At 39.2% G+C, this 12,529-nt stretch overlaps 1 protein-coding gene across 1 annotated transcript in view; it reads right to left on the reverse strand.

Moving 5' to 3' along the window:
- LOC310956123 (CUB and sushi domain-containing protein 3-like) overlaps window positions 1-12,529 on the reverse strand; it is a gene marked incomplete at both ends in the record, with an annotated part of 334,390 nt that overhangs the window by 73,463 nt on the left and 248,398 nt on the right. Inside the window, 8 exons of the mRNA XM_083926253.1 lie at window positions 535-723; window positions 2,741-2,956; window positions 3,354-3,470; window positions 6,712-6,900; window positions 7,277-7,464; window positions 8,530-8,668; window positions 10,236-10,430; window positions 12,212-12,529. The exon at window positions 12,212-12,529 is cut by the window's right edge and continues 9 nt beyond it. Of these exons, the coding sequence (XP_083782379.1) occupies window positions 535-723; window positions 2,741-2,956; window positions 3,354-3,470; window positions 6,712-6,900; window positions 7,277-7,464; window positions 8,530-8,668; window positions 10,236-10,430; window positions 12,212-12,529 (1,551 nt within the window). The remainder of the gene's footprint in view (window positions 1-534; window positions 724-2,740; window positions 2,957-3,353; window positions 3,471-6,711; window positions 6,901-7,276; window positions 7,465-8,529; window positions 8,669-10,235; window positions 10,431-12,211) is intronic.

The following is a 12,529-nucleotide window of genomic DNA, read 5'->3' on the forward strand; positions in this document are numbered from 1 at the left end:
ATGTAATGCCAAGGTGACGGTAGAAAGACCAGATATGCACCTTTTCTGTTTTCCAGCCGCTTCCTTCATCTTTGTGTTGTGCCATCTCCTTCATTTTCTTGTAAAAGCAAACAAAATTGTCCTTGTGTCTTTGCTGGTTTTTGAACTAAAGCTGCATAGGCTCTTAAAATAATTTAGGATTGCATGTCACCTTGTAGACGTATGTTTACCACAATTTTTTTATGAGTTTCAGTAATTGTCGGTAAGACATTTTGTAAATAATTATTGTAATTTGATTAAAATTAAAGATAAGCATAGCTTGGTATTTCTTTGACAAGGGCCACTTTAAGTATCATAAATTCTAAATAGGAACCACTTGTAATTTCCAGTGCTTGTTAACTAAAATCTGAGTGTAAATGCTAAATATCAACTGTCTCTACGTCTTTAGAAGCTTTTCTTGGAAACTTAACAGCCATGATCTGTAACAAATGTATAATCTTTTTACTACTAATACATGAATGGAGGTTTGACATTATTAAAATAATTACCACTTACCGACACATCTTGGAAGAGGTGCGCTCCACATTCTGCGACCTCCTCCCAGGCAGATTACCTCTGGCGCCCCTTCTAGTCGATATCCCATATTGCAGGAAAAAGACAAAGTGTCTCCAATGCCAAAACTGTAGCCGTTTCTCCTGCCAAACCGAGGCATCCCAGGGTCCTCACATGGCTCCAAAGTATATTCTGCAGTAGATGGAAAATGAATACACAACACATACATGAATAAAGATGAAGCATACACTACAATGGGTCAGCACTTTGCCCTTTATATGCTTCTGGCTAAAAAATAAGTTATGTAGACTGATGCTGATCTATCTTCTACATTATGTAGAGGTGTATTTGCTAAAACTGATTAAAATTAAATCGTATTTCAAAACGTACAATTTAGTGAAAATTGTGCAGTCAATCTGAATGTTGCTTAAGTGGTTTAAGAGTAAGTATGATGTGATGAGTGTAAATTAGTGTGTCCACTACTACTAGTGTGAAATCAACAAATCAATACCCATCCTGCTCAAAGTCCAGGGAAATCCACCCTAATATCTGAAGTAAAATCAACAACAAAGCAATTATGTATGATCTGAAACGAACAAATGTCTCATGGTCATGTCTGTGTGAAGTATCCTGTTTCAATAATTCAACAACTCTTGAAAATTCAGGTCATTAAAATATAATCTTCACATTAGAACTTATGTACGATTGTGAACACTAAGACCAACAGTTGTAAGTCTGAGTTGACGCGATTGTGTCCTGAAATGCACTTGCTGATTTCGTGTTTAGCATGGTACAGCAGGAGATTTATTTTCCGTGGGCAAAGACTGAGGATGATGATATGTATTTCAGAGTGTGCTGCGGGAGGAAACAGCATGTTGAGCATGTTGAGATTGGCAAGTCACATCTCTGGTGACACCTTCCATGTGTTACATTCTGAGTATCAGGATCAGTAGCTCATGCCATCTGGGAGACAGTAAAATGTCTCTCCATGTAGACTCAACTTCAAGTGCTACTTTATCCCATGGTCAATGAGAGAGAGAGTTTAAAGGGCAGTTAGGCTAAGGATCTTGATTTAGGAAGTGCAGCAGCAGCCTTCGTCTTAATTCTCCATTTCTCTTTTTCTTATTGTGTTGTTAAATGGTGGATCACATTCAGTTTAATGTTGTGTAACCTCTTTCCTCTGTTTTTTTTTTCTTTAGCTCTTCTCAGGGTTTTAGCCCAGTGGTGTGTGTGTGGGTGAGAGTTAAACATTTACTTAACAGAGCAACAAAAGGTCAACAAAGTCAACAAAATGTACCTGGGACTTCTTGAAAAGCAGGGTTGATACCACAAACTTTAGGCCTATTTCTAAACTGTCATTTCAAGCTAAAGTTTAGGAAGTTGCAAAGGAGCTTGGATGGGCATTGTATTCTTGATAATTTTAAGTCATAGCTGCTGACGGTTCCACTCCATTGAAACCACATCTCCAATGACATCTTGATGCGTGGTGATGCATGAACTTAGTTTTGCTGGATCCCAGCGCAGCTAGTGACACTATAGACAGTGCGTGGGTATCTCTGAATCAGCCCTGCAGACCCCTATGACACTGACTCATTGTGTTTCCCAATGCTCCGTTTGGGATCATGTTTTTTTCCAATTGCATACACTTTCCTTTGTGTCTCTTTCATCATCTGTTGGATGATTCAATTCAAGATCCCTTTGAGTTCTGCAAGGTCAGGCACCCACCTACATTAGTGAGCTACTACAGCTTGATATCAAATGAAAGTCACTGAGATCCTCTGATCAGGCCTGGTTGGCTGCACCTCACTTCATGCTTTCATTTAAGAAGATTGTGCCTTAGTGCTTGTGGTCAGACCTTAAGACCTGTGGAAGGTGGTGAAATGACACCTCTCCATCCACCCTCCATCCACCCTCCTCTCTTGGTCCATACAGGGACTTGAACCAGAGACCCTTCGGTTCCCAAGCCAAGTCCCTATATCCACTGCCGCCCCAAACATTTCCACAGTGGGAACTGAACCCAGAACGCCTGAATGTAAACCAGAGTGGATACTTGGCGTTATTTCTTCACTGTTTTGAATTAAGCAACGTTCGACAATCTATAGTGTTACTCTGAGTAGTTCCAGTTTGAAAATCAAAAGGAAAAAAAATGACTGAATCTAGACTCTGTTGAAGAACAATTGTACAATATGACTATGGTTGTGTAAATTACCAGAGAAAGTTATGTTGAAGCCCTCATATGAAATCGAGAAGTCAGAGATGAATCGTAGCTGGGCTTTGAAGTTGCCATAGAGACCAGCATTGATGTTGCTAGGCAACTCGTTGCCAGTCAGGCGAGCCAGTGGTTGCAGGAAACTTCCGTTCTCAGTAACCAAGAGGTAGTCATGTTGGTCCTCCAGGTGAAATGAACTGAACTGAAACTGAACTCCTGTTAAAGACACACACACACACACACACACACACACACACACCCACCCACACACACACACACACAGGTAGAGCGACAGATAACAGAGAGATAATCTTTAGTTCATTAATATACCCACAATTATAATCACTAAAAATCATTAATAATAAGCATTATGATTACAGCAGAAATCGACAAAATAACATTATTTGAGTTTTAAACAAAATTGTCTCCCTGCATGCACTGATGATAGCCATGAATACAAATGGGGCTATAGATATACCCCTCAGAATACACTGTAAACCACAAAACAACACCCAGAATCTAGCAGTAGCTGCACTACTGTGAGAGCTTCTCACTACTGTCTCTCAATCTGTCTCTCTCTATGAAAGAGTGCAGATCTGTGTGTGTCTCTTGCCTTTCCCGTGGCTGACTTCAACAGTCCAGGTACAGTTGAGAGATGAAGGGTAGCTGTCTGGATAGCCAGGACTAAGGATGGTTCCCCAGGGACCTCTAACATCCCCGCCGCATAGAGCTGGATAGATTGAGAGAGACAGAGTGGAAGAGAGAGAAGATGTGCAGAGACAGGGGATGCAGGCAGAGAGAAGGTTAGCATTAGATTGTTGATGGCTAAAACAGATAATGTTTCCCCATGGCCCTTTAATACCACTTCTAGAGTACACACACACACACACACACACACACACACACACACTCACAGCCTCTTAAACCTGTGGGTTTGCATGCCATGACAGCTGCAAAATATGTGACTCGTCACACATTTGGAAATGGAAAAACATTTCAATGTGTATTCCCTTGTAGCTTTACCTTATAGTTAAAGTCAGAATGTTTTTTCAGATTTATTCATCCCGCTGTTGCACAAAATAATGACCACCAAACATTAGAATGATAAATAATAGATGATTTGCTGTTAATATAGTCTAATGTCCCTGAAACTAACCAACCCCTGACAATGATTAACTGCAAGGATGGTTTTCATGCAGGCCTCTCCAGGGGGGTGGTAGTATTTATCATATAGTAGTTACTTATCATGAGTGCCAAAGTGTCCTCATAACCGCATTATCAAACTGAGCATGATCAAATCTGATCAACCATATTTCATGCCACTTTTTAAATACATATTTCAATTTTTTTCTGTCTGAGCATTTGTAACAATAATAGGTTCTGAATAAAACTCAAATCAATCAAAATTAGAATGCAGTAGACATGATGAGATTCGAGGAATATGAGAAAAAAGTAGAGAAAACAACAGTATTGGAGTAATTGGAGTTACTGGCCCCCCCCCCAAAAAAAATAAAATAAAAAAAAAAACGAAAAATATATATATATATTTACTTATTTCTCTACAACATTAATGATGTGCACTAGCTGTATCATGTGCAGGAACTCCAAAATGTCTTTTGTTTCTGAAATATTTTTTATCCTGTTAATACAGTATGAGTGCCTCAAAGCAGTGACATTCAAAGCAGTGAACCAGAGCCAACGTTTCTTAGAGACTACTACTACTTAAATCATTTTTGACCTCACAGTGCGGCCTCAGGATGACCCTGCAAGTTCTGCACACGGTTTAGCCATGTACATTGTTATGCAGTAAGAGACCTGTGCTTGCTCAGAGATGCTTAGAGTTACGACCAGGTCCCCGGAAAAACTTGGGCATATCTGTTGCTCATTCTATGCATACTAATGCATGCAGGTGTTGCAAGGTACTTCATTTCTGCTCGCTCCAGTTGGTTCATCTTACAGTTGGCCAACTGGCCTGTCATTTCCTCTTACATTAAACCTATAAAATTCCATAACATTACCTCAAAAGTGCAACAGCGGCAGAGCAGCTGGGAGAAGGTCAAACCTGAAAGTTCTGCTGAAGTTTCCTTGAGTATAGACAAAACCAACTCCGAGAGCTGCAGCCCAGACTGCAATCTGTACCCATCCCAATGGTAACCACTATAACCACATAAAACTGAGTCAAAGTCAGACACTGAAAATGTGCTTGAACGGCAACATCAATATCTTCACTCTCAAACACCACCACTACAAGCAAGGGTGAAAACAAGGGTGAGGAGTGAGAATATTTCCAAACTAAACAAAATACACAGATGCAAGCAGGTACACACACACACACACACACACACACACACACACACACACACACACACACACACACACACACACACAGGTATTAATTATTCATATGTTCCTTCCAGGAAGCTTCTGGCAATTAAAAAAAACAGCATCACATCTCTATCTCTGCCAGTTTCTTTTTCTCACTCTCATTCTCTTTTTCTATCTTTAAGTTCGGTTGAGTGATTCCACTTAAACACCAATCTTTGGACTTCAAAAAATGTTGCCAAAGTATTTTCTTCTTTTCATACATTGATTTATTTAAATCCACATAATGACTAAAGTAATCCTTTGAGAAAATCAGATTTATTGCGGTCATTTTATCAAAACATTTTTTTCTGTTTAGCTGTTGTAGTAATCTTGTCATTGTGTCTTTCTTTTTATATTCTACTTTAATGGGGGAATTTTCAATACACAATATGAACAACATCTGATTTATGCAACATTATTCAGGGCTCTGACTGCCTTTAGCGCTGTCTTGCTTGAATTCATTGTTTATGCATTGTCAATCATCAGACTAGACCATTTCTTACCAACCACAGCAGTAAATAGTTTCATATTTGTATGGGTACATACACAGTCTAATGGCATTCAGCCCGCAAATTCCAGGCAGCATGTTTGATGTTTATATGCTTAAACTGCCTCCTTGGAAGAAACCACTGCCAGTCCGAGGAACTGTGCAATTCAAATGTGGTTAACAAGCGCATGAGCCAACAAGCCGAACCAAGCAATGCTGCCACAAAAGTGATGTAACATTGCCATATCTCTCCTACCTCCTTCCTCTCCTGCTCCACCATGATTGGAATGAGAGTAAGAGAGAAAGAGAGAGAGAGAGAGAGAGAGAGAGAAAGAGAGAGAGAGAGAGAGAGAGAGAGAACCTCCCCCTCTCACTCCTTGATTCCAGAGAAGAGAGAGGAATTGACAGCCAACACAGGCTTTCGTCAATCTTACCTCAAACCTTTCTGTGTTCACAGTTCACACAGGGGAGAAGGTGACAGGAGGCACATGGCACCAGCACACACATACACGCTGACACACACACAAACTGTACATGCCCACAGATCTCTAATCTTCTCCTCAAATCATCCCCTATCAACCACAGCAGCTTTCACTGCAAATTGCCCCTTTCCTGCGAAGTGTGTGTGTGTGCGTGTGTGCGTGTGTGTGTGTGTGTGTGTGTGTGTGTGTGTGTGTGTGTGTGTGTGTGTGTGTGTGTGTGTGTGTGTGTGTGTGTGGTTTTGGTGCAGAATATGAGCTATGTGACTTAGCTCCCCAAATACGGATGGTGGGCTTCACTGCTTCTTTTTGTCTTTTGTAATGGATCCGTTACATTTTGTCTACAAATGTTTTTGGTCAAGTCTTTAAAATGGCTCCTTAAAAAACAAACAAAACAAAACAAACAAAAAAGAGAAACACTTAAAAAATTATTATTTACAAAGAAGGAACCTCACTTTTGAAATCTGGTTATTTCATTTTGAAACACCATTATTTTGCACTATAAATATCAATGTGCTATCATTAGCAGGGCTTTGGCCAAGTTGACCATGTGGTCATGTCAGTACTGTATGTGCTCACACACTGCACTATTGTACATTCAATATATTTATTTGTATGAGAGGTTATTTTCAGGTATTTACCATCACATGTAGGTAAAGGGTGGCTCCACCAATGGTTCTTCTCACATACTAGTGGCTCCTCATGGCTCAGTCTGTAACCAGAATCACAACCAAATGATACTGTTGACCCGATGGAGAAATCTTGCCCATACCGAATACCATTAACGGGGATACCAGGGTCCAGGCATGAGTAGCTGTCCACTGTAACGCCTGGAAAGAAAAAAAAAGTGGACAGATGTCAAAATGGCATGTATGTGCATAAAGACTAGACTTTTATCTGTAGATTTGCAGATCTGCATAATCAAAAATTCACAGATGGTTTGAATCTCCACACAAAGCACCATGCTGTGCAATCATGGTGATTTACTTTTCGCATGCAGCTTGTGAATCTGTGCCTGGTCGGCTACTAGTGCAATGTTGTGTCATCATGCACACCTACTTTTACATTTGTGCTGTTATGTATAAGGTGCATGTGTATTAATCTGATCAGTAGAAGGCATAGGACACATGTTAAAGACAGCTTTGTATCTATGAATGCATGTTAACATGTGTATGAATAAATATGCTTTATTTGTTTCCGACTTACTTTCATATAATATTTTGAAGCCAGCATTTGATCGGCTGTTATCGGTGGTAAACAGTAGATACAGAAAGTTGCTGCTGCTGAACAGGAACTGGGGCACCTGGGTACCATTAAAGGAGCCAACCAGAGGAGACAGGAGGTTGGGTCCATCATGGATCTCCAGAAAGTCGTAACCCAACTCTGTCTGGAACCTGTGAGACAACAATATCAGAATATCACAATGCTGATTTTTTTTTTGTGACATTTAATGTCAACATAAGATAGGGAAAAAAATCAGTCTGATATTCTTCAGATAATGCTGGATGTGTTTGCAGAATTCATACCCAAACATTAAAGTGAGAGCTTGTCAAGGCAACATTAACAATCCTGTTGTTGCAGTATACGTATTGGCTGTGCTTGTCTCAGCTTCCCAGTCATATGCCAATGTATGTAATTTCAAGACTGTTCAGTATGCAGAAATATTCAAAAACACCATTTTAGAAAATAACACATTTGTACTGCATGGAATTAGCTTAGAGTGGGTTATGTAGGAGACCTGAGGGAAACCATAGAACCCATTTTAATTGGGATATCTTTAGGTCAGAGGTCAAGGCACCCCTTTAAAAATGGCCATGACGGTTTCCTTAGAACTTCCATTGTATTAATGTTATTCTTGTTTAATTGAAGCTAGAATGTGAATCAGAGGGAGAGCTCTTCTTGCAGCTCTCCCTCTCCCATCCCTGTCCTGAGCCAATAGGAACTCTCCCTCTTTTTGATTTTCTAAAGCCTAAAAACAGACCCAGGAGGAGGCATAGAAAGTCTATTTTCCTTCCAGAACACTTGAATTACAATATGATAAAATATTATTATTGATTTTTTTGTCAAACATCTCCGAAAATAAACTGCCTACCCCAGGTTTAAGTTAACACGCTGTGGGCGGAAAAAAGTTTAAGAGGTCAAGTCAAGTCTTGTAAGCCTCCTACATGCTGTTGAGCCAATATTGTAAAATGCATCACAATGAAATAAAGTTAAAACAGAAACTCAAACCAATGAAACAACCATTTTACAGGATCCTCTGAAGTCTTGTTTCTCGCAACAGTTCACAGCTCAGAGAGTTCATAATATAAACCAAAATATTACCCAGCCTTCCTAATCAATATACAACTCCCACTGTTAATTATACAACCTATAAAAATTTAAGAGATCGTTATTATATTCCTTATGAAATTTATAAGCGGTAAAAAAAAAATTAAAAAGCAAAGAATTATGACACCCACCTGTCAAATGTGATTTTGATGGAGCGGCCAGGTTCTGATTCAATCACCCACTCACAGCTGAGGGAATCTTTATAGTAACCAGGCCACCCAGGAGACAAAATCACGCCACTGGGGGCTGAAAAGTGGCCGCCACACGGTGCTGGCGAAGGAAAGGGGACAAAAAGAGGGAAGTGAGTGTAGAAATATAGATGACACAAAATGGAAGACAAGGGATAATTTGTGTCTACACCACCCAAGTCTAGTCTGAGTCTCGGTGACGTCCACCTCCAAGTTGATGTGTGGGGAGTAAGATATGACAGCTGACAGATCTGACAGGATTTAGTAAGTGTCTTATGCTGGTGAGTCAGCTTCACTAGCAGCTGACATGGAGGCTTCTTGAACAAATATTTTTTCAGTCAACCTTCTTGTCAGAAAGTTGGTTTGCTGCGACACTAAACTGGTTGATGAGGCAGCCCAAAGACTATAGGAAATTATTTGATTTATTCAATTTATTAAATCAAACATTTCTTTTTTGGCATCTTGGAGGCAGTGCATCAAGTTGTAAACACAACACTGACAGATGTGACAAACGTGTTGACAAACTGTTACCTATATACACATGGAACAACATTAAAATTCATATGGAACTGTGTCTCTGATGAAGCCATGATGACGCTCCCTCTCTTTTTAGCTCTGATTTGGTCTCCACTGACTCCTGAGGGAAATATCTGACTCGTTTGTTGCTAAAATGCACGACTATGTTTACCAGCTAGTCAATAACTGCACTAACTGCACTCCACATAAATGCAAACAATTTTCATACATAAGCAATAAAAAGAACATAAAGAATGAGGCATATGCATAATCATCACTCAAGAAGAAGAACATAAAGCATGAAAAAGAAATTTGAACAGGATGTTAACATAAGGTTACATTGGCCAGGAGCAATTCTTTTCCAGTCTTCCTTTAAATTTTATCTTATTCAGAGTGTAACTAAGTGTCTGAAGTCAATTTGTTCTGGTTTATATCTCCTGAATACATTTCCATCTAAGTAGTTATAGACACACACAAAGAATCTGGAGACATTAAATGACCTGAAGCATAATTAACATGGCCTTTCTTTGTACCTTCAACATTTCTATCTAAAGAAGAAGTGTGAGAAATCACAGCTAAAGCACTCGCAATTAGAGATTAACAGGTCACATTTACATAGCTATTTTTTCTGTACTTTCACATAAGCAGTTTATAAATTAGACAGTAATACCAACTTGACAAATAATTATGTATTTAAAGAGCAATTTAATTACCTCTTACTGCATATGGATATATGGAAGGATAAATGACAGCGCAGATATAACAACCACGTATTTAACTGCAGTCAAAGTAGAATGGTTCAATGATTAATAAGTGGACTTCACTAGATTTTTTAAAGGAGTGGCCACTGCCTTTTTGTGAATTACATACCACTGTGATAATGATATCTAGTCATTCCGACATTTTCATATATTTCACAATTAACTCACAGTTGTGTAAAAGTAAACTCCGTAGATCTCTTCTCAGGTTAGGTTAGGTTAGGTTAACTTGACACCTCCATATACTGTGTTTTTCTCTCTGTCAAGTTGACAGCAGATCATTTCTACATTCTGGGTACGCTAGTAATAATGATGTCTTCGATGACATATTGTTGCAGATATAATAGTTTAATCAGCCATCGTGTCAATATTCACCTTCGCATTTAGGGATGGGCCCACTCCACATGACTTTTCCTTTTTCTAACTGACAGGAGATGGTCTCGGTTCCTTGGGTTTTGATGAATCCGTCCTCGCAGACCACAGAGATGGAGCTACCGAGCTGGAAGCTGTCTCCAAAGCGGCGGGCGTTGATCGGAATGCCAGGGTCTGGACACTCATTATGGCCAAATGCTGAGGTAAAATGAGGAGACACAGATATGATAAGAAAGATATTGGAGACGACACGCTCACACATAGAGAGAGACATACACATACAAAAGAAATGTTATTAAATAATATGAGATCTATATTTAACAGATATTCACATGGTACATTTTGATGACATTTACAGTATGAGAACTAATCCTATAGATATATTGATGCAAGGTGACGTCTTTGAGTGTTCGGTCCTGGCCGGGAAAATGTCTCCTGTTTCTTTGCTAAAATGCTCCTTTATCATGCAACAGTCTATTTGCACTGTGCTTGAGGTAAATGTAAATGTAACCTTCTCATAAAACTCATGTGAGCATGTGTGCTTTGGTATATGGTCTGTCTCAGACTAGAAGGCTGTAAAGTCAAATTTTTATACCGTCCATATTTTGCCAGATGAAGCAATCTTGTGTGATCAGGTGATAAATAGATTTTAAAATGGCATATGCAGTGACCCAAAAATAAAAGAAATAGAAACAGAATGGTGTGAGCTGAAAGCACAGATACACCGTGAAGAAACTTGTGGACAGAACACTTCGGCATTTTATCTGTTTGCTGTCAAACCTGCAGTTAGACAAAAAAAAATCAATGTTAATTTCCATTCATTCTTGTCTGGTATGGAGACGTGTTTAGCCTGAATTAGCTCAAAGACTGTGAGAAGCGGCAAACAGTTTGCCACCATCAAAAAATAAAAAAATATGCCTTCCAACAAATCCCAAACTATCTCATTTACTGTAAATGTTGTATCCTGTTGTCTAGCAAGCTAGTCATCAATACATCTAAGAGTCACCTGAGTTTTGATCAGTTACAAATGTCTGCACAGCTGACAAATTTACAATGAAGACAAAACTACAGCGCTGTTAACTTCTCCTAAAACACAGGTGCCTTGGTTTCTATTTTGATGCATCGTACGATGTTTAAAAAAGGCAATTTTAGAAGTTTTGGAAGGTGAGTTGTTTCCTTTTTGAAAGAATTAGACAGTTTCCGCTTGCTTCTAATATTTGTGCCAAGTAAGGCTAAACACATCGTGGACCTCTCTTTGTACTGGACGCACAAAGATAAAAAAATATGAATAATAATTTTCTCAACTGACAACAAAGACGCCAAAAAGCTCCCGAAAAGTTTTCCTCTCATGCATTATTTCCTCTTTGTTCTGCAACCTACCCCTCTATTCTTAGCTGCTGTATTGACCACATGAAACCTCTTGGATCAATGAAGTTTGTCTTTTGTCTTTTCCAGAACATCTCTTTGTGTTGTTGAAGCCCCCAGCCTGATCTAACTTTTAGTAAATTAAAAGAGCTATCTAAAATAAAACATCCAATATTCAATAATTGAGGGAAAGAAAACTGCAGCTAGACTTTCTAAGTGATTGTGGTGATGTAAATAAAGGTAGCTTTATAGTTATTTTGATTGTAACAGCTGAATTTCAGGCCACATAATGTTTTCAACTATGGATGGATTTACTGTTTTAGAATGAAACCCCCTCACATTTAAAACAATGGCTACAATTGCTTAGTACTGTTTCATAGCTTCAAAACATAAGAATGCCTCAGCTCCAGCCGCTCCTGCATTATTCTGCTATAGAAGGAAGTAAACAATACCTTAAATGATCTGCCATAACCATGAACACAATTTTAGTAGAATATTGTCAATATACTGTTGCTACATTTGACACTCTTTTACAGCACAGCAAATCAAACAGGTAATTTCCCTGTATTTAAATACGAATGTTGGATAAAATGAAATAGAAAAAAATGACATACTGCTGTAGGTGATATTAAATCCTCTTCCTGACATGGAGTGATCAGCCTGAAACTCCAGCCTCAGTGTGTTGGTATTGGACGTCAGATGGGAAGGACTCTCAGCTCCAGAGAACCTCCCGATGACGCCAGCATCATTTGTCTCACCATCTTTCACTGTTAGAGAATCGTAGGGTGCCTCGAGGTCAAAGTCATTAAAAGCCAAGTGTATTCTGGAGCCTGGATCTGATTGGATAAGCCAGACACAGTTCATGTTGTTCCCATAGCCTTCTGGGTAATCTGGGGAGAGGACGGTTCCTGAGGGAGCTGTGAAGTTGGACA

The sequence above is a fragment of the Echiichthys vipera genome (genome assembly GCF_963691815.1).
Source record: "Echiichthys vipera genome assembly, chromosome: 13".
Taxonomy (NCBI): Eukaryota; Metazoa; Chordata; class Actinopteri; order Perciformes; family Trachinidae; genus Echiichthys; species Echiichthys vipera.